The 23512-nt window shown below is 43.6% G+C and overlaps 1 protein-coding gene across 7 annotated transcripts in view; it reads right to left on the reverse strand.

Annotated features, from left to right (window-relative positions):
* Nucleotides 1-4232: 4232 nt before the first annotated feature.
* rtn1a (reticulon 1a) overlaps nucleotides 4233-23512 on the reverse strand; it is a 215735-nt gene continuing 196455 nt past the window's right edge. For 6 of the 7 annotated variants that reach the window (XM_041215028.1, XM_041215029.1, XM_041215026.1 and 3 more), the window contains 4 exons: nucleotides 21708-21777; nucleotides 13707-13753; nucleotides 13536-13594; nucleotides 4233-4881 (listed from right to left, as the gene is read on the reverse strand). In XM_041215028.1, coding sequence (XP_041070962.1) covers nucleotides 4839-4881; nucleotides 13536-13594; nucleotides 13707-13753; nucleotides 21708-21777 — 219 coding nt within the window. In that variant the 3' untranslated portion in view covers nucleotides 4233-4838. The remainder of the gene's footprint in view (nucleotides 4882-13535; nucleotides 13595-13706; nucleotides 13754-21707; nucleotides 21778-23512) is intronic. The other variant, XM_041215027.1, reaches the window with a different exon arrangement.

Here is a 23512-nt window from a genome sequence, read left to right on the forward strand (position 1 = left end):
TTCTATTGAATGATCTCTTTCCAAAATGCTGGTAAAGGGCTGGTAAGGAATCAGGCAGTCTCTCCCCCAATAAGACTACAAGACCCTAAGATTTGGCCCATCGAGTCTGCTCCGCCATTCAATGAGATCATGGCTGATTTGATAATCCTCAACTCCACTTTCCTGTCTCTTCCCCATAACCCTTGATTCCCTTACTGATTAAAAATCTGTCTATTATGTGAAAACATGTGATTGGTGTTAATTTAAATTGTTGCATTTATTTACACATTGTTTCCACCTTCTGCTTTCTGTTTGTCTTTTATGTTGGTAGTTAAATTTATTATTTTTCTCTTCAGTGAAAGCCTGCGATAGGGGTGGGGGGTTGTGAACGTGGTGGGGAAAGGAGGCAGTGCCAACATTCAGTGAGAAGAAAATAATTAAAAATCACCCTTGGATCTATTGAGGCCCGTAGGTGGCCAGTTAATGCCAGCCATTTAGGGACCTCATTCTGCCTCTTCTGCTATAATACATGAAGGCAGAAGGAAAGTGGCTGGTCTGGCAGGTATCTCAGCACAGGCTAAAGGTGTGCAAGAAGGGGAATATCTCCTTTGGGGGGGGGGGGGGGGGGGGGGGGGTCTCCCATTCTCACTAGGGGAGGAATGTGTCCCCCTGTAAAATTTACCCCCAGGACACCATCACAAGCCTGCATGCTTCAGGAATCTATTTTATTCTTCTGTGTTTGCAGAAATTTGATCAATTGCACATTGGATAAAATGAATATCTCATTAAAGGATGGTAATTAATTTTCATTTTTTAAATTTGATTTGAAATATAATCCAGTTTTACCGACTTATTCTATTTTGTTTTTCTTCTCTCTCCGAAGAAAGCCTTTCGAGATAGTGCCAACATTCAGTGAGAATAAAATGTCTGAGCAGCAAAAGGTGGAAAGAATCAAAGGAACAAAAAGGAGCAGACTTGGAGAAAACAAAGGTAAAATAGGAATGCAGTCAGTTTTCCAGTCTCCATTCTCCAGTCACAATGACACTATGTGCCACAGCAAGTGCTTCCCAGATCAGCCCTCAGTAATCAGCATTTTGTTTGACATTTATAGCTATCATCTGACAATATATTTCCTTATATAGTGCCGAATATGCGTGGCAACATTTTTTAAATTCTTGTCAAATCCGGAGTGTGTTATTCATGTCACATTTTTCTAACTGACTATCGCAATCATATTCAGAATTTAAAATTAAATATATTTAAATAACGTCTTCTAACTTATGGAGATCAATGTCATCCCACACATTCAACTTTAGATTTCACACAACTGGCAGTCTAACCAGTTGTTTACAGTTGCATCAGTTCAATGCAAATTTAAACTAAATTTCCAGATTGTTATATTTAATGAGGCTCTTCTAAATTCTTCTCAAATCACCAGGTGAGGTTCATTAATTATTTTCTATATATAGTCAACATACTTTCATGTTTGTACCCTACAGAGTAATTGGAAACATTAAATGATAAGAAAGGATCCACTGTGCAGTTATCATTTTGGAGGCTACAAGTATTTTTTTCTCCCCTTCTCTCCTGAAGGTACTAATGGCTGCTGCAGTCTGTTTCTACAGGTGCAGCAGACTCCTGGTATATAGAAGATAACAGATGGCCTTAGAGGATATAAGCTGCTTTTAGCAAAAAAAACTGGAGAGCCACGGGGTCGCTTACTTGCGGAGTCAAAAGGAGCAGATGGAATTGTTCTGGTGTGACATTTTGAGAGAGACCACATTCAGTTATGAGACCATGTGAGGTTTTTACTCCTTATGGAGAAATATACATTAAACTTGTTGTAATTTATAAGTACATGGTGATAAAATGGTGACCATAGCAATGTAACAAAAAAAATCTAACGGAGCACTGAAAAGCTGTGCAGTGTTTTTTTACGTATATAAAACATATACCTTGTAAAGTCTAACTTCGAGGGAAAGCACGTATAAGATGCAACACCTAGTGAAAAAAAATTAGGCCACACGAGGACTAAAACAATTTAGTCCAATAAACATAGATCTAGTCAGTGCTTACTGGACTGGAAAAGCTTTGGAGTGAAAGCTCAAATTAATGAATGTTTTAAACCTGGATGGTGCAGCTATTTAGACACTGGATTTTCATCTCTTGTAGTTAGGTTCAAATCAAGCCCAGACTCACGATATGTCTGATTGCTGCAAGGATCCTTCCTATTTGAATAGAGTTTAGGCAGCCTCAGTCCAGTCTCTAATGGGATTTGGCCCACAGCTCAAAACTGCCCCTAATTCAGCAGCAACTGGTGATTTTACTCATAGGATGGTCAGTTTGGGAAATGGAAAAAATATCACACTGGGTTAATTAAAGTTTGCTCTTCTGAGGTTGGGATCGACCATATTGTTAAGCTATATTCTGCATCGACCAGAGCTGCACTTGATCTGGAACTGTTTAATGCAGAAACGGGATAGTTAATATAACAAGGTGTCCATTTTTCAGAACTAACTATCCTGATGTTGATGAGTAAAAAGAAACTTTAAAAATGAACATAAAATTATCGTTATGAACCAGGCCTATTTTGCTGTCTAAAAATTTAAATTAAAAATCAAGGATTATCAATGCTTTTTACTTCCTGGTTTACTGTCTGTGAGAAAAATTCAACATGATCGGCCACATATTCTGCTTTCTGACATCACTGCTGCTGGATGCCTGGAGATCCCCCTCGACTTAGCAGCAGACTTAGACTATCACTGGGCATGGGGAAATCCACCCGAGAGAGAGAGCACTAGATCTTTGTAGCCAGTTTTCCTGGAAGTCATCGGCAAGTGCTGTTGACCACAAATCCAGTTTCCCATTGTTCATATGGGCTGTAAGAATTATTCTAGTCCTCTTATTCCTGACATCTATAGTTACCACCAGGTCTGGCTGAATAACAGAAAAATGTGCAGAAACTTCTCACGTAATTACAGGGACATACCACTATGCTTTTGGGGACTGGGATCCCAATTTCTCCTGCAGAAATGGATACTTATAGACAGAATTTAATAAGATTGCATTTGAACTCTCTATCTCTGTTTCCAGGCAGGCAGCTAGCCCAGATTGAGAGGCTGGAAGGCCTGTGCTGCAAGGCCACAGCCTTGGAGAGACTGGGAGGTAGAAAAACAGGGCGAAACAACCCTGCTCCTTGTGGCCCTCAAATAGTTCTACAAAAACACTTACCAATTGGATTCAGCTATTCTCCCACCCTTCAGCTTTTGGGTTTCTTGAGCACTGGTAAACTTGAGTTGGAGGCGTTAAATGCATAAGTCTAAAATTTTAGGCACGCAGCCTCATTAGCATCTTTAAATAACTGCTCTACCTCTTGAGCATAGCCCCTTATCCTGTTAAAACTGGAAGTGGACACATTCAAGAAGGGTTTTAGGTTCTTGAAATTTTAAACGTAGAACCTCTGACCTTTTTCTGCCCATCATGGAAACTAAACATTACCTCCTAGGATGCACACAAGATCAACCATGTATGGAATCCTCCTTCGATGATTCCTCCCTCCCAAGAAAGGGATCTCAAACTAATCGGGATGGAGGAGAAATCAAACCTGTATCATACTCTGTATGGTGCCTACAAGCTTTTTCAGCAAAACATTACTGCAGTTACTTAGAAAGCATAATTCCTACAAGGAAAGTTTAACACTCCTGATCAACTGCACAGGAGCAGGGCAGCAGTTAGAGTGGCCTCATTTTCCACTGATCTGCGACTTTAACACCGCTGATTTTGGCATGAGATAAGGCTCCTGCTGGACACCAAAGAAGGATAAATGGGGTACCATGTGGGGCCCCGATTTCAAAGGGTTTTTGCTTTGGGTGCCTGCAGCAGTCGCACTGCCAGGCGCGGCAGTAGAGAAGCCAAAAAGGCCCTCACAGATAAGTTTCAAAAGCCTTTCCTTCATGGGACCAGGAGGTGCAGAAAGGCTTCCACTTACCTAGATGGATGCAACTTTCTTCAGATGCAGCCTGATCTTAGTCCGAAACATCTGGCCAGCTGCTGCTTTCTGCTGGAAATGAGTGAGTGGCTGCCCGAGTGCATTCAAATGAGACCCTGTGGCTGAAATCTACTGGGCATCCAACTCAGACTCCTGGCCAGGATTGTCATTGATTCCCACCACGAATTAAAACCTGCCCTTTAGCAACTAGCTTTCATCAAAAAGAAATTGCAGCAAATTGGCTAGGAGGAAAAAAAGCCAGGAGTCTGTTTCCATACTTCTTTAATAGTATGACAATAGTTCGAAAAACATGAGCTTTGTATTTCTTTTAGTTTACAAAACCAAATGCCACAATTACAGTACATAATCCTTAGAACTTTTGTGCTGGATAAACACCAAAACATCGATCCACTGTTCTATTGTTTTACTCAATAAAGCCAAACTGACTCAGTGACTTTGGAGCAATTAGACTATTGCAGAAGTGCACTAAAGCAGAAATGCCCTAGCCACAAATAACATTAAAAGTTATAAGCACTGCCATAGCAGCAGAAAACACTAGAAAGTTAAATAGAATTAAGATTCTTAACATCATGCAATTGTTTATAAGCAACACAAAAACACATCTAGTACAATTATTATTACTTGCTTTTCCTTACTATACTTAGTGATCGACACAAGTGATTGCAGGTATTCTAATCATTTGGGAACAGCATGGGAGAAGGACTGTCTCAGTGCTGCATGTTTCTAAAACCATGATGCTGACAAATGGGATAACAACTCTCCAAGACAAGTCTGATTAATTTGTAGAATACAGAAAAGCTTCTGCTTCAGATGCCCTTTCATGTGCCAACAGTCTCTCTTCACGCTGCTCTTACTCAGTCTTTCGTTTTGCACCTGGGATTTTGGCCTGAATCCTGAATAAAAGACGCAAAAAAGATGTAGGTAAGTGAGCTATACAACTTGAAAGCAAATCAAATTGCTAAAATCGTGTGATTTCAGAAAAATGAGTGTAGTGGCACAAGATAGAAGGCTATTCCACCTCTTGGTTTTAGTGGGCGTGAAAATTAACTCAGAACCTAATACCCAGTTTATACTAAAATGATAACCAGAATGAGCTGGAAACAATCTGCAAGTCAGGCAGAAGAGTTTCTTTGGAGAGAGAAACAGGAGTCAGCATTTCCAGTTGATAATCTTTCTTCAGAACTCGCTGGCTCATCTCCATGGGCAGGATTTTACATCCCGCGGGCGGGTACATGCCCGAACTGATTGGGCGTAAAATAGTGCGATGATGTTGGGACGCTCGCCCGACGTCATCTCGCATTCGCGCGGTATTTCAGTCGGCGGGCGCGTACAACAGTCGGATGTGCGCCTGCCAAAAATTAAGAAGCCTATTAAGGCCATTAATCAATTAATTTGAACCTATTTTTCGCTGCCCGTCCAACCTTACAGTTGGCGGGTGGGCAAATCAGCCAGACAGCCTTTGGATTTTTTAGGAAACCTCATCCACGGATGGGATGATGTTTCCAACGTTAATTATTAAAAAAAATTAAAATTTCTGACATAACCTTTATAACATTTTGCACATTTTCAGATTCTTTATTTTTGATTTTAATGTTTTGCAGCTCCCTGCCTTCAGGGAGCTTTCAGTGCACACTCCCCTGTGTATGCGCAGACTTTTGCACTCACCCTGCCTCCCGCCCCCACCCCGGCAGCATTGAGCTTCTCAGTGTGCCTTTCACGTTGGCCGGCTATTAACTGGCCTCCAGCCGCTCCCGGACCCACCCGCGCGACAAACCAAAAATCCTGCCCCATTTCTTTCTCTTCATAATAAATAGCCACTTAAGGGCCCCTTCCTGCTTGGCTGCAATTGTTCAGACAGCGAAAGCTGGTTGGCGACAGGTAGGAAGCCTGGCAACTAAGGCTGCTTGGGCCTCGGGTGGCAAAATGGAGATCTCCCCCGCCCCTGCCCCCAGCACACTCCGGGCCCCAACCCCTCCATCCAACCCCCTCCCCCCCACCACACAGGGCCAGTTTTGTTGCACAGAAACACACAAAATGAACCATGTTCAAAACTAGCAAACGTAGCAATTATTAAAATTTGCATTGTTATGGAGCACCATTGAATCAAAATAAATAAATATATATATATATATATATATATATATAAAATGCTGTAATACTGAAAAGTTGTCAGCAACGCTTTCTTAACCGTCAATTTTTATCTGAAATACGAGATTGTCATAAAATCACACAAATTTACGGAACAAAAGGAGGTCATTTGTCCATTGTGTCTAATGGTCGAAAAGTGTAAAACAGTCTAAACCCACTTTCTGCTTTCGGTCAGTAGCCTTATGGGTTACAGCATTTCAAGTACATATTCAAGTATATTTTACATGCAATGAGGAATTCTGTTTCCACCACCCTTTCAGGCAGTGAGTTCCAAACCCCCTCCAACCCCTGGGTGAAAGAACTTCTTATCAACTCCCCTCTAATCCAAGATCATTACTTTAAATTTATGTGCCCCTGGTTATTGATCTCTCTGCTAATGGAAATAATCATTTCTATCCAATCTACCTAGGCCCCTCATAATTTTATGCACCTCAATTAAATTACCCTCCAGCTTCTTTATTAAAGGAAACAACCCCAGCCTATCCAATCTTTCCTCATAGCTAAAATTCTCCATTCCGGGTAATGTCCTCATAAGGACCTTAGTAACCTATCGAGTGTGATCGCGCCTGTCCTTTAGGGTGAACAGAACTGCAGAGAGTTCTCCAGCTGTGGCCTAACCAGTATCTTATACTGTTCCAGCATTACTTATCTGCTCTTATATTCTATGCATCAGCTATGCCATATGCTTTCTTAACATGCCTGTTCTGCTACCTTCAGGGATCTATGGACATACAATTCAAATTCCCTCAGTTTCTCTACACTTTACAGTATCCTACCATTTATCATGTATTCCATTGTTTTGTTTGCCCTCCCAAGAAGATAGATTCAGAACTGATCTAGCAGTTCAGAACTGGGGATCCATGAGACGCTGTATGTTATCAGAGGCAGCAGAATTGTAATCAATCTCAATCCGCAACCTCATGGCCTGGCATATTCCTCACTCTACAACTACTGATAGGTCAGGGGGTCAACCCTCATTCAATGAAGAATGGAGGAGAGTATGCCAAGAGCAACATGTGGCATACCTAAAAATGAGGTATTGACCTGGTAAAGCTACAACAGAAGACTACAATCATGTCATACAGCGGAAGCAGCATGAGACAGATAGAGCTAAGTGATCCACAACTAGTGCATCAGATCAAAGCTCTGCAGTCTTCCCACATCCAGTTGTGAATGGTGATGGACAGATCGGTTTCAGATCGGAAACCATCAGTTTCAAAATCTGGATCAGTGTCAAGCAAGGCTGTGTGATAGCCTCATACTATTTACAATTTTTCTGACAGTAGCTATTCACCTCATCAAAGATCAACTACCCTCTGGTGTAAGTATTAATTACCACCTAGATGGAAAACTCTTTAACCTCAGTTGCCTCTGCGCCAAAACCAAACTGACCACTACAGCCATACATGATTTACAGTTTGCGGATGACTGTAGGGTTGTTGGCCACTCTGCACCAGATTTGTGAACCACTCTCAAACTCTTCAATTCTGCATACAAGGGGCTTGGCTTGTCCACGAATGCTGCCAAAACAGTCATATCACGCCAAACACCTCATATTTTTTTATTTATTCTTTTATGGGACGAGAGTGCCACTGGCAAGGCCAGCATTTGTTGTCCATCCCTAATTTCCCCTTGAACTGAGTGACTTGTTAGGCCATTTCAGAGGGCAATTAAAAGTCAAACACATTGCAAGCGGGGTGTTTTGCTAGTGCTGTTGGGGGGGCTTTAAACTAACTCGACAGGGGTGTGGGAACTAAGAGAAAATATTAGAGATGAATACTAGGGTGCACAAAGTACTGAGGGGGACAGATAGCACTAGTATAGAGAATACTAAATTAATAGGTGAAGTCAGGGTGAGGGAGAAAGTAACAAAATCTAAATCAGGGTTACTATGCATGTATGTGAATGCATGGAGTATAGTAAATAAGATTGGGGAGTTACAGGTGCAGATTGTCATGTAGAAATATGATGTTGTGGTGATAACAGAGACCTGGCTCAAGGAAGGGCAGAACTGAATGTTAAAGATTCCTGGGAACAAGGTGTTCAGAAAAGATAGGAAAGGAAGGAAAGAAGAAGGAGTGGTGGTATTGGTTAAGGAGAGCATTGCAGTACTGGAAAAAGAGGGTGTCCCAGAGGGTCCAAGAACAGAATCAATTTGGCTACAGCTAAGGAACAAAAAGGGTGCAATTACAATGTTCAATGTAGTCTACAGACCACCAACTAGTGAGAAGGACGTAGGAGACCAAATTTGTAGGGAAATTGCAGAGAGATGCAAGCATTATAGAGCAGTTATAATGGGGGACTTTAACTACTCGAATATAGACTCGGGCAGTGGTAGTGTAAAGGGCGGAGAAGGGCAAAAGTTCCTAGATTGTGTTCAGGAAAATTTTCTACAACAGTATGTGTCCAATCCAACAAGAAAAGACGCACTGTTGGACGTGGTTCTTGGAAATGAGGTGGGCCAAGTAGATCAAGAGGAGAATATTCTCCTTGTTGAGTGGGCTGGGCAGGAGCAGGCGCGCAGCTGACCGTTGCCCGCGATCGGCTGCACGCCGCCATTTTATGTGGGCGGGCCAATTAAGGCCCGCTCAGTGTGACGCGCACCTGGAAGCGCTTAGGGCTACCTGTGTGGGCGGGGGAAGGAGGGAGAGTCAGGGCCTGCGCTCTTCCGCGCATGCACACAAAAGAGCGCAAAGATCTCCCTGAGGCACGGAGCTGCCTCTGGAAGATTAATTTCATCATGAAAAATGCAATAAAAGAATTTTAAAAATGATTCAGACATGTCCCCTCATGTGACAGTGTCACATGAACTGGGACATGTTTATGAATTTCAATAAAAATTTTTATTTAGGTTATAAGTCCTTCATGAAACCTCATGCCGCCCATGGATGAGGTGCCATGAAAAATCAAAAGGCTGCCTGAGCTCTTCGCCTGCCAGCCGACCTTAAGATTGGACAGGCAGCCCTGACAACTACTTTAATTGAGTTATTAATGGCCTTAACAGGCCTTTGACAGTTCAACGGGTGGGCGCCGGAGTTAGCTGCGCGCCCGCTGAGTGGAAAATGAGAATGATGCGCGGTGATGTTGGGATGCACGCCTGATGTTACTGCATGTCATCTTACGCGTCAGCATGTGGGTCCCACCCCCGCACGCCAAGCAGAAGATTCTGGCACAAGTGTCAGTGGGGGAACATTTAGAAGACAGTGATCATTGTATTGTATGTTTTAGAATGATGATAGAATAGGACAATAGACAATCCAGAGTAAGAAAAATTAACTGGACGAGATCCGACTTCAATGGGGCAAGAGCGGAGCTGGGCCAGATAGACTGGAACGAAAGATTGGCAGGAAAAACTGTAGCTGAATAATGGGCTACCTTCAAAAAAGAATTGGTTTGGGCACAATCAAAGTATATTCCATCGAGAGGGAAAGGTAGACAAGGCTGAAACATTTGCAATCATCTTCAGCAGAAGTGCCGATGATCCATCTCAGCCCCCTCTTCGGGGGAGGCGATGGTGTAATGGTACTGTTGCTGAATTAGTAATCCAGAGACCCAGGGTAACGTTCTGGGGACCAGGGTTCAAATCCACCATGCTAAATGGGATAGATTTTGAACAGATCAACTCAACACTGGGCATCCATGAGGCGCTGTGGGCCATCAGCAACAGCAGATTTGTACTCGAATATAATCTGTAACCTCATGGCCCAACATATCCCCCACTCTACCATTACCATCAAGCCAGGGGATCAACCCTGGTTCAATGAAGAGTGCAGGAGGGCATGCCAGGAGCAGCGCCAGACATACCTAAAAATTAGGTGTCAACCTGGTGAAGCTATAACACAAGACTACTTGCGTGCCAAACAGCATAAGCAACAAATGATAGACAGAGCTAAGTGATCCCACAACCAACGGGCCAGATCTAAGCTCTGCAAGTCCTGCCACATCCAGTTGTGAATGGTGGTGGACAATTAAAAAACTCACTGGAGGAGGAGGCTCCACAAATATCCCCATCCTCAATGATGGAGGAGCCCAGGACATCAGTGCAAAAGGTAAGGCTGAAGCAAACAGAAAATGCTGGCAAAACTCAGCAGGTCCAACAGCATCTGTGGAGAGAGAAAAACAGAGTTGATGTTTCGAGTCCATATGACCCTTCTTCAGCTGAACCATTTGCTACAATCTTCAGCCAGAAGTGCTGAGTGGATGATCCATCTTGGCCTCCTTTGGAGGTCCCCAGCATCACAGATGCTAATCTTCAGCCAATTCGATTCACTCCACGTGATATCAAGAAATGGCTGAAGGTACTGGATACTCCAAAGGCTATGGGCCCTGACAATATTCCAGCAGCAGTACTGAAGATTTGTGTCCAGAACTTGCCACGCCCCTAGCCAAGCTGTTCCAGTACAGCTACAACACTGGCATCTGTCCAGCTATGTGGAAAATTGCCCAGGTATGTCCTGTACACAAAAAGCAGGACAAATCCAACCCAGCCAATTAACACCCCATCAGTCTACTCTCAATCAACAGTAAAGTAATGGAAGGAGTCATCAACAGTGCTATCAAGCGGCATTTTCTTAGCAACATTCTGCTCATTGATGCCTAGCTTGGGTTCCAATAGGGCCATTCAACTCCTGAATTCGTTACAGTCTTGGTTCAAACATGAACAAAAGAGCTGAACTCCCAAGGTGAGGTAAGAGTGACTGCCCTTGACATCAAGGCAGCATTTGACTGAGTGTGGCATCAAGGAGCCCAAGCAAAACTGGAGTCAATGGAAATCAGGGGGAAAACTCGCCAATAGTTGGAATCATACCTAGCATAAGGGAAGATGGTTGTGGTTGTTGGAGATCAGTCACCTCAGTTCCGGGACATCACCGCAGGAGTTCATCAGGGTAGTGTCCTTGGCCCAACCATCTTCAACTGCTTCATCAATGACCATCCTTCCCTCATAAGGTCAGAAGTGGGGATGATTGCTGATGATTGTACAATGTTCAGCACCATTTGCGACTCCTCAGATACTGAAGCAGTCCACTTCCAAATACAGCAAAACCTGGACAATATTCAGGCTTGGGCTGACAGGGGCAAGTAACATTTGTGCCACACAAGTGCCAGGCTATGATCATCTACAAGAGAGAATCTAACCATCTTCCCTTGACATTCAATGGCATTACCATTGCTTAATCCTCCACCAAAAACATCTTGGGGGTTACCTAGTGACCAGAAACTTAACTGGACTAGCCATACCAATACTGTGGCTATAAAAGAGTAGTTCAGAGGCTGGGAATTTTGAGTGAGTAACCCACCTCCTGACTCCCCAAAGCCTGTCCACCATCTACAAGGCACAAGTCAGGAGTGTGATGGAATACTCTCCACTTGCCTGGATGAGTGCAGCTCCAACAACCTCAAGAAGCTTGACACCAGCCAGGACAAAGCAACCCACTTGAATGGCACTCCATTCACCACCAACATACAGTGGCAGCAGTGTGTACTTTTCACAAGATACACTGCAGCAACTCACCAAAGCTCCTTAGACAACAAACTGCAAGTCCCCCCTCCAAGCCGCTCACCATCTTGACTTGGAACTATATCGCTATTCCTTCACTGGAACTGCAGGGGACATCCTTAGGAACTGACCAAAAATATGGATACTGCAAATGAATAAGGCAAGTAGCTTGTCACAGTATGTTTCTGGTAAACCTTGCAATTTTCAGCATTTAACCTGTGTAGCATGACTTTTCTCTTGAAGTAGACCGTTTTTAAAAATTTGTTGCTGTTGTGTTGTCCCCATTTAGGCTACTGAAACACACTTCCTATTTTCTCTGTAACTACCATGGCCTCTGCATCCTATTGTCCTTGTTGTGGGTGCACATTTCTTCTTCCTATTATGTCTTTGTGCACCCTACTTTGAGTTGAGAATGAAGTTCTCACTTGGTTGCCATTCCAGCTTTCTTGTTTCAAGTCTGTTCAGGCTTGAACCTTACATTTTTACAAAGAGGCTCATCTAGGGCAACAGGACTGCCAGATCCACAATTTAATGTGATTGAGCGTAAAAGATGATATATTAAAATTTATTTATTTGATTTCATACGCTGTAGTAGCAGATTTCTGATTCTTGTTAGGGAGAAAAGAAAGGGAGTCTATATCCTTTGAAATCAGTACATTACTAACTATAAGAGTAGATTTCCTGAGGCCTCGCCTGTGGCAAGGTAACCTGCCTGCTGCAAGGCTGAATTCACAGAAGGCCTACCTCATCACAGGTGAGGAATTGGAAAATCTACCCCTCCTATAGCCCATTTAACATCTGACTCCTCTAACTGCACTGACTCCTGTGGGGGAGCGAATGAAACAAACTTTTTTTTTTCATTCAACATGTATCACTTTGCCAGAGCGCCTGAGAAGACTTGCTGAAAGCAACTCAGACATGCTGCACAGAAGAAAAATGAGAGTGCACGATGAAGAATGCACTGCCAACAATCGGGTGACAAGTCACTGCAAAAAAGCTCTGTTTTCTAAGAGACCAGCATCCACACGGATGGAGCTAAGTGAGAGTATTTGTTTGATTGAACATCTCCCCATAGAATAAGATCACTGAAAGTTATTTGACTAATATGAATTTAAATGCATAGTTATGATTTCAGGGATATGTAGTTTCTCCCAATGCCATATACTTAATCATATTACTCGGAGAGGATGTTTTAGTTTTGGGGGAAGCTCCCAGTCTCCTGAAAATACTGCAACAGTGGCAGATGGAACCACCAACTATAAGGGCAGGCACATTATGACAATCCTTGCTTTGTCCACATGCCAGACAACATGCTTACAGCAGAAGAAAACATTTGAAAAGTACGTGTTGGAGCAGAATGACGTTGTGACTATCAAAAGCTGCGAAGAAGTTGAGAAGGGTGTTGGGGGCAGGTTGGGAGAGTGCACCGTGTTCACAGTCACAGAAAAATGTCACTTATGAATTTGATAAGGGCCCTTTCAGTGCTGTGACAGGGACAGAAGCCTGAAGTTGTGTGAACAATGTACACAAATTTGGGAGGTGACAACACATTCAAAGACCTTCGAGGAAAGGGAGGTTGGAGAAGTGAAGGTATTGCAGAGTCAGAGTCGTCAAGGTTGGGTTTTGAGAGTTTGGGTATGATGGCAGCAGTTTTTAAAAGGGAAGGAGCAGTACCTGTAGAGAGGGGGCTGATTACAATCATCAGCTAGCATGGGGACTAATATAAAGCACAGCTGAGAATATTTTCACCTCAACTGCAGTTGTAGTTTACTCTCCATTTGCCTTTCTGATAAACGCAAACCTAAGTAAATAGGCTAATTTGGATATTGTGCTTCCGTAGCATCAACGAATGGATTATCTACTCTATATTCTTTGTACATATGGCTCCAATGTCAAACTTACTTTGCCACCACAGAATTAACATGAGTCCTCACCAGTCCCAAATACTGGTCGATTTGTGCCTGCAAAGGGTAACCATAAAACACGGATTATTAAAATAAATATACTTACTATTAAACAACACTAATGTTTGCATTTCTATTGGTTTTTATGTAAAATAAATAAAACTTTTACCTGGTATTTCTCATATACAACAGGCAAGGTAAACATAGAAACGACAGCTGGAAAGGAAAATCAAACATATTATTTGTTGCACTGACAACGACTTACACCAATCTTACACAATTCTTCCTGTACAGAATATACAGCATCAAATATTTAGCTAAAATTTGGAGTTAAGGAAAAAGATTGAGAGAGAAGATTTGACGTGATTCTTGTCTTTAAAATACTGAAAAGCAAGAAGAAGTCAACATAAGGAGGACACATAAACTGCAATGACAGAACTGAACAACAAGAGGCAAATCTCAAGTCAATGATATTATTTCCCCCTCCCCCGCCCAAAACTAAAAACAATTCTCTTCAGCAGCAATTGATTATGTCTCAGTTAATTCTTTTCAAAAAACACTAGGTAAATACAGCTGGTTATAAAAGTTTGGAGCTGAAGAGCTTCCCAATGACAAAATGGATAAGTGCATCACATAATGTAGCTACTAAAGAAGAGGAGGATGCTGTTTTTATCCCTATTCTGTGCTAAATTTGTCAATCTTAGTTGGGACAGTAGGGAGAATATCTCAATTGATCTCAATAGGTGGTGCGGGGAAGGCTCAAAGGTCATGTGTGGATATTAAGTAAGGATGACATCTGGTTTAGTGTGATGTCCCTGCTTGCTGGGACAGACACTACAGCATCACATGTGAAAAATGTTCATCAAGGTACTGCAAAGTTGTTGTTGACTACTGAAGTGTAGCCCATGGAATGTCTGAGGTGGGGTGGTGGTGGGGGTAGTGAGATCAGATTGAGAATAATGGGCTGAATGCTCTCGTCCACCTGGAAGAGGAGGAGGAGGCAGGACCAGAGAAAAATTGGGAATTAGGGTTTTGGGCCCGCTACCCAATGTGTTACCTCCTCTGAGCAATCTTGCCAGAGGCAGGTGCATAGTGGCAGCAGCTACTCGCTCAGCAGAGGCAGGTACCGGTTAGGCCCATCAAGGGCCATGTTTATGTTGCCACCGGTACCTTCCTCATGGCCAACTGTAACACTGTAACCCTGCAGGTACCTGGAGGTTGCCTCCCAGCAGCAGGCTGGTGGCGCCATTGGCACTCCTTTTAATCATCCCAGCATGGAGCCAGTGGGGTAAGAGGGAAATAACCATGGCCACAAGTCCTCTTGTGGAGGAGATCCCCCCACTATGCTGATGGCCTTACAGCTCTGGCCCTGTTTGAATTTAACATTTTGCTTCCATTTTGAGGCCCCCCCTGCTCCCCAACATTCCAAAACCTGCCTTGCCCAATGGGGCTGCCAGACATCTAGAGCCTTGGACCCTCAGATTGGGCCATCCGCTTTGGGAACGTGCCCGCTGTCCTTAATTGGACGCCTCCTATAAGATCACAACGCCATGTGATCAGTGGGGACAGGACCCACAGCTGTTCCTGAAGGCATAAAATTTCAAATACAATAAAATTCCACCCCACGAGGTGATAAGAAATAGGAGGAGATCATCAAATGGTCACTCAAGCCTGCTCCAATATTCAATGAGATCATGGCTGGTCTCCAACCTCAACTCCACCTTCCAGCATTATCCCGATATCCCTGATTTCCTTTGTACCCAAAAATCTATCAACCTCTATCCTGAATGAACTCAATGGCTAAGCATTCTCAGCCCTCTTAAGGTAGGGAATTCCAAAGATTAACAACACTTTGAGTGAAAAGAAAAAAAATGAAAGGCTTGCATTAAAAAACACCTTCACGACCATTGGACACCAGACTGCTTTACAGACAATTTGGTATTTTTTTTGAAGTGTATTCACTGTTTTAATGTAGGAAATGTAGCAGCCAATTTGCACACAGCAAACTCCCATACACAGAAATGTGATAACAAACCAGATAACATGTTCTTATGATGTTGGTGGTAGGATAAATACAGCCTGGACACAGGAATAATTCCCCTTCTCTTTGAAATAGCACCAAGAGATCTTTTAACATCCACCTCAGAGAGTAAACAAGCCTTGGTTTAACACCTCACTTGAAAGTTGGCATGTCTGACAATGCAGCACTCCCTTAGTACTGCAATGGAGTGTCAGGTTAGATTGTCCTGGATTGGGACTCAAACACACAACCCTCTGATTTAGAGGCAAGAGTACTGCAGAAATATCACCTCATCTCAGTTCTAAATGGCCAACCCGTTATTCTAACCTGTGACCCTCAGTTCTAGACTCCCCAGCCAGGGAACACCCTCCCAGAACTACCCAGTCAAACCACTTAAGAATTTTATGTTTCAATGAGATCATTTTACATTCTTCTAAATTCCAAAGAATATAGGCCTTAATCTCCCCTCATAGGACAATCCCCTCATCTCAGGGATCAGTCTAGTAAATCTTTGTTGCACTAAGGCAAATATATCTTTCATTAGGTAAGGAAACAAAAACTGTATACAGTATTCCAGGTGTGGGGGTTTCATCATGACCCTATATAATTACAGTAAGACTTCTTTACTCTTAGAACGGAATCTAATCTTTAATCCATCAGTGTAATTGGACGTCACTTCCGCTTTCATTGGCAGACGGCACCCACGCGATTCATATGAAAATTTAAAGGATCGGCAGCTGGCAAGTGAAACATATGCAATTATGTGACGGGGCAGGTCTTCATTGGAGCATTCCACTGTCCGCTGACAGTTCAGTGGGTCAGAATGGGCTGTAAAAATACCGCCTGGACAAGCAGCGAGGCTCTGCATCAAGGCTCCAGTTTTCTTATCCACCTCTTTTTTTCAGAAGTCTGAGCCATTTGTTCCGTGCACACCTTCTTCCCCCTCAAACTTCTCCCTCACAATACTCCCCTCCCTCATTAATCTTTATTGTCCTGGGACCAACCGCCTATCACTTCCAAGCTCCATCCATGTCACTTTGGAGAAGTCAAAGCGAAGACATAGACCATCCCCATGGTTCAACAATGCCTTCTTCAGATTCTCCTTCAGGCCATCAGGGAAACGTGGCACTCTTCCTGAGCAACAGTATCAGCTGACCAAGGTGGCCTGGACAGAGATCACAGAGGAGGTTAGCAACCATGGGGTCCGCCCAAGATCATGGGTGTAGTGCAAGAAGAAGGTCAATGACCTCATTCAATCCGTCTGGGTAAGTACCATGGTGGCATGGGATTGTCTCTCATGTGAGCATCAGGCCATGTATTTGTGAGAGTATGCAGCTAGACTAGGTGGGTGAATGTGTGATCAGCCAAGACGGCATGGCACTTGAGACCAAAGCATGCGATAGTTTGGCTTGAGTGAGCGATTGGATAAAAACTTAACAAATCAACGTGCCAGCATGTGTGATGGGGACGTGTGCAAAGGGGTCAATTGGTATTTGTCACGTGACTAAATCTCCACTTTCTCCTCAAGCAGACCCATAACCTGAAGGGAAGTGTGAAGACCAGTGGAGGGCTGCCTGATCACAAGGTCCTCAACCCTACTAAGGAGGGAGACCTCTAGTTTTTAGGGGAACAGGGTGGCTGAGCCATAGCTGATGACGTGGCTGGAGTGACAAGGCATCAAAGTGAGAATGCATCCAACCTGATGCTGTCAGATGGGTGCTCAGGACAGCGAGGAATTGTGCTCTGCTCATAAACTCTGTGCGTCTTTAATGTGTTTGTTCTCCTTTGTGGGTCCCCGCAATCCAGACCCTAGACCTCAGCCACTCCAGGAGACCAAAGACTTCACCTCTGGGGCGATGACACCAGTGAACAAGAGGATGCACTGTCATCTGCCTCCCGCACATGTCTCGGAGTGGTCTCATTTAGAATCAGGATCATTCTTGTGAGCACAGCATAGACATGTCCCAGCAGCTGAGGGAGGCTATAACAGCTGAGGCCCCAGACACTGAGGGGGCTGTTGGGGAACAGCCACCAGAGTCCCAGACTGAAGTGAGGCCTCTGGTCATCGGCCACATCAAGCCTGGGGAACATTTGGCAGAGATGCCTGAGATTATGCACAGCTATATGCAGACAATAGAGAGTCCATGCACATCACATGTTCTGCCATGTCTCAGGCATTTGAGCAGGTGTCTTCATGTGTGTGTCCATTGAGATGTTCACCAGTCTGTGGGACATAGAGGAATATGCGGCTCTGCAGACACCCCTTTATATGTCGTGTCAAGGAGATTGTCAGAGATTATGTTCTACAACTGGGCTACTTTATATGCAGTCAAGGACTTGTAACGATGAAGCAGGATCTGTAGTATCGGTCATGATAGTCTACTTGATGTAACAGTCTTCAGTAGTGTGTGTGACAGAGGTCCACACCTATCACTATTCCAGGTGGCAGAGGACACAAATTCAGAAGTAGCTCCTGGGGGAGGCTGGCAAGGGATGGTAGACAGCCTGAGCAAGCAATGGGACAATGGTCATGTGGCTCCCACAATCTTGGGCGAATCGTGTAGATGAGATTGTCCCTGGTATTCCTAGCACATCTCTCCAAGGCACTGTCATCCAGTAGAGGCTCATGCACTTTCTTCCTCATGCTCATCCCATTCTGAGAGAAGAATCACTCCTCCTTGTCCTCTTGATACAAGAGTTCACTGCAATGTATGGTTACATAGTTGTAGTATGTTATGCACTGCACTATCAATGAAACTCTCTGTGATGTGTTGTGCAGAGACCCCCCAGGCCTGTCAAGGCAGCAGAGGTGCATTTTCAACATGCCAATGGTCTGTTCGATGATAGATCTGGTGGAGGTATAGGTTGCCTTGTACTGCTCTTCTATTGTACTTATAGGGATGCTTCACTGGTGTCATCAAACAGGCTAGAGCGGATAGCCCTTGTCACTAAGGATCTGGCCACCAATCTAGGCAGGGGCCTCAAAAAACTCAGGAAGCTGTGAGTTCTGCCAGATTTATGAGTCATGAGAGCTCCCTGGGAAATGGGCACAGACTTACAGGATTCTTCACCTGTGGTCATACCAATTGGACATTTAGAGAATGGAATCCCTTGTGGTTCACGTCTGCCACTGGCTGTTCCCAAGGAGCTCCAATGGTAACATAAGTGCAGTCAATTACCCTTTGCACTCTAGGGAAATGCACGATGACCATGAAGCCCATTGCACTGGCTGTTGTCATCTGTGGTTAAACTGATTATCTTATTGGCATGATGGAAGAGAGCACTGGTCACCTCTTTGATGCATCTTTGTATGGCAGCCTGCAAAATGCCACATGTTACCCATGGAGCCCTGAAAGCAGCCAGTGGCATTGCAGTTTGAGGGCTACAGGCAAGGGGTTTGTCACCAAATCCATATAGCTGCAGGTCTTGCTGCACAATCTGGCAAATTTCATTGACTGCTTCCTGGAACAATCTCAGGTGCTTCTGGCATTGCCTCTCGGACATCTAGAGGTAGTTTGTCTGCGTCCTGAAGACCTTCTCCTCTGATGCCTTCCATGAATGGCTGCCTCCTGATTAGCCTGATTCACTCAGGTCAGTTAAGTGTTTAAGAAAGACAGTTGAAGATCTTTCTTTGTTTTGGTATTGTATAAAGGTTGATTTTTGGCCAGTGCTCCCAGTTGCTGGCCTTGCAGCCTCAATTGTTGAACGGTGAGAACCCTCCTCCGTCAAATCCTCTCCTGCTGTTCGAGGTAGTAGGAACATTGGGTGTAAGAGAACCCTCGATATTCACCAAGTGAACTGTGTGAAAAAGGCAGATAGTGATATGGGAACCTGTGTGTTCATAGGTTTCATCCATATAGTAAGATTTTCTCTCCTCACACTGTCCACACCCAAAACCCCATCCAGCCTACACTGGCCTCTTCCCACTCAGATCTGCACTCCTGGCATCTACGAGTAAGTTTTAGATGTGGCCAGTAACACTGAGAGTGACACTCAAAGTGCAACCCCTGACCCTCTAGCCTCTACCCTCCCCCTACCATTTTTGACTTTGTCCCCTTCACTCTGACCCTCCCAACATCACTCTGCACCTTCTCTCTGTAACCTTTGAAACTGCCCCCAACACCCCGGATCTTGTCATCCTCGAAGTGGATATGCTCCCCTTCGAGCGTATCCCCATTCCCTTTGAGCTTCCTCCAATGATCCCAGACCCTCCCCACATCACCCTTAGAGTTTCCATTTGATCCCATGACCTGCCCTATGAGACCTTTGCATATTCCTACCTCAGACTGGATGTGTCCCCATATTGAATCGAATTCCACTCTGTGATTGTGAACATTCCCTCTGCCATAGCCAGCACTCTGAGTTGATCCAAAGGACTTAACTTTGGACAGTATTGACCCTGCTCTTTATGACCCTCATTTTGTTTACCTTCACTGACTTCTCCCACTCCACCCCCACCAAGACATCCAAGATGCCAGGCCCACCTGACTGCACACTTCCATGCAACTGTCCTCTCCCGAAGCCCTCTTCCAGTCCTTCATGCCCCTGCCCGACCTCCCCAAGCCCCCTCACCTCTGACCCACCCTTGCCGGTCCGGACCCTCTGTCCAAGCTGCCATTCACCTCCTCCTTGTGTCACTCAGTTCAATAAAGCCAACCACTCACCTCAAAGGTGCACAAAGTTGACTGCTACACACCACCATTAAATGAACATGAACCGGGTGCCACAAGTTTGCTGTGTGCTGCTGACTTAATCTTGAAGGCAGGACCTAATTTCACAATGCCTTAAGATAATCAGTATTCATTGGAGGCAAATGTGGGATGGCTTGAGGCCCAACCCACCACTGCTATGCCACCAACTTAATTTTTCAGTCTGAACCCACCGTTGTAATTTTGAAATTTTGGCTCCCATACAATTAACGCAACCCACCCACCATCTTTCACGCTCCTAAAGTTATCATTAAATTCCACCCTTATGCTCTAATCCCTTTGTAATGAAGGCTAACATCCATTTCCTTTCCCAGTTGCTTGCTGTGCCTGCACGTTTTCTTCTGTGATCCCTGGTACAAGGATAACCAGATCCCTCTGACTACACATTTCTCCCAGTCTCTCACCATTTAAAAAATTTATATTTTTCCTGCCAAAGTGGATAACCCGACTCCTGCCCAAAGGTTTATTCCCTAACTGTGTGGGCATAGCAAGATAGTGACTGAATGAAGGGGTAATGCTGGAGATGGCAGAGGTGAAGCTATACCCTTTCAATAGGATGCTACATCCATCCCATTCAGTCACCTGCTTAAATGATGTTGAATGCAAATATGACCAGGAAATCACTTCAGCAGTGGATATGGAACAACTTCATGATCCCACTTAAAAAAAAAAGAGGTCCACCTAGTCCCAGACTGGCCCCACTGACACCCAGGTTAGCTGCCAGCTACTTCACTTATATCTACCCTGGGGATGCATCAGGTTAGCTTCCAGAGCACACAAAGCATCCATGGTTACCTTGGAGAATCAGTGCCTCCTGCTGTCTGCAAAGGTGATATTAGCAGGAGAAAGAAACATGAGACACATACTCAGACAGAGTATTTAATGAACTTTAATTTCAATTGTCCTGACAGCTTTCTTGGCATAGTATAGAATAAGGTACACACTGAGGTAAGGAACAAAGGTGGAATTAGTGTAGAGGTCAATGTTGGCAAAAAAGGGCATTTGGCCAAGGCATTCTGCAATTGCTGTTTGCATGGATGGGACACTTTGTTTAAAGGCATTATCAATGAGACTCTATTGTATGGCTCTCCTTTCCTGCAAAGGTGGTTCAGCTCCTCTTTGTTCTGCTTTGCTCTTGGTTACAAGTGGGTAGATTGATCTGTAACCAATTTTTTAACTTCCATTACCATTTGTTCCTGGAAAATGTACCCTAATATATAGAGATGCTAATATACAGTGACAACAACCTAACTTTTCTGAGTTATTTTAACACTGATGTAAAAATATCAGTTTGAAACATCTAGGCCTATATGAACTGGATAGATAAACAAAGTGTAGGTTGACAGTCTCATGCATTTGCTACTTTGCTCACAAGCCTGGAAAATGTACAGCAGTAAAACTGATCAATTAATTTTTGTGTTATATGCCATAAAATGATTACCCATAATCATCAGAGTCAAGCCATTGAAGATAGCTCCAACATAGGTCAGCAGCCACATCAGCACTGCAAACTGAGAAAAAGACCAGTTAAACATGAACTACACATTGAAAAGGCAACAGTAGATTGCTTCACAAATAGAAGCCCACTGATCTGATAATGATTAAATTGTGATCCTCTCTGCTAAGTTACCTTTGCTGTATTTAAAGCAGATAAACCATCTAAATTGCATCCAAACATATTAAAAATCTGTAATAATGAGGAAAAAATGTATATGTATTTCACAGTAAACAAATTCCATTCATTGACAGGCATTGAAAATTACATTATTACTAAATTATTTTTCTTTCTTTGTAGGTCTACATATACATATTTATATCTCAAAGGGCACCATCTTCAGGAACAGATTTGCCAATATTTTATTATACTTTTGAAAAAATGAAAGGTGCAGTTTTGTTACTTTTGCACAATTCCATTTCAATTAAAACAATGCACAACTTTGCTTCCTCTGTAGATTGAGAAAATAAATCTTTAAACAATTTTCCCTCAAAGACTGCTAAAACTACCCATTACTTTAGGACCACCTGGGAGATGACAGATAACCCCAACTCCGGTTCTGCTGAAGGGTCATGAGGATTCGAAACGTCAACTGTACTCTTCTCCGCCAATGCTGCCAGACCTGCTGAGTTTTTCCAGGTATTTTTATTTTTTATTTTGGATTTCCAGCATCCGCAGTTTTTTGTTTTTAAACCCAATTCTTTTCTCCTCTAACTACCACCTCCCTAAATCTCTCTCCTCTGTGTCCTCAGTCCTCACCTAACACCAAGTATGAGGCACTTATGAAAGTGTTGATAGCAAGATGGAAGATAACAAAATGTAAATAACAGTAGTTTAACTGACTTGGCACACTATCCCCATTCCCCTTATCCACCAATCAAATTTTCTCTCTAGGCCCCTGCTGCCTTGACTTTGGACTCTTACCTTCCTCTACTTTCCTGTCTCGTCTCTTGTTGTCTCCACTCCACTCATCCAGAGAGTCACTTCCTGTTCCTTTGACCCCCAATCCTACTAAAATGTTGATCACCCAACTTCTTTTCCTGGCCCCCATCCTAGCTGACATTGCAAATACTTAGATAAAAACAAAAAAACTGCGGATGCTGGAAATCCAAATCAAAAACAAAATTACCTGGAAAAACTCAGCAGGGTCATGAGGACTCAAAACGTCAACTCATTTCTTCTCCGCCGACATTGCAAATACTTACCTTTCCTTATTATTGTTCCCCTCTCTTTCAAAACTACTATCCTCACCCCCTCCTCAAAAAAAAACCCTGATCTCTCTTCCCTTACAAACTAGTATTCCATATCCAACCTATCTTTCCTTTCCAAAGTCCTTGAAATAATTCTGTACCCAAATTTATTCTAACTCCCCATTTGAATCTCTCCAATCAAGTTACAAGCCTATGTTGACTTCTGGCCCTCTCACAGCATTGAATCAGCCCTAACCAAAGTCACAAACAACCATGATTGTAACCATGATGTACTAATCCTCATTGTCCTTCTCAACCATTATGCAGCCTTTGAGATGGTCAACTGTCTTCTACCAATGCCTCTCCTCCATGGTCCAGCACAATAAAACTGCCCTCATATGGTTCAGTCCTTATCTCCAACAATGGATTCTCTTCCAGCCCTCACATCACTTCCCCAGCTCTACTTCTTCATCACTTCCTTCACTGCCTTTGTGTTGTTGGACTGCTTGCCTGGCATCCAGTCTAAGATGGGCTGCAATATCCTCTACCATCTAGTAGAAT

This window comes from Carcharodon carcharias, chromosome 20 (assembly GCF_017639515.1).
Source record: "Carcharodon carcharias isolate sCarCar2 chromosome 20, sCarCar2.pri, whole genome shotgun sequence".
In the NCBI taxonomy this organism is placed as follows: domain Eukaryota; kingdom Metazoa; phylum Chordata; class Chondrichthyes; order Lamniformes; family Lamnidae; genus Carcharodon; species Carcharodon carcharias.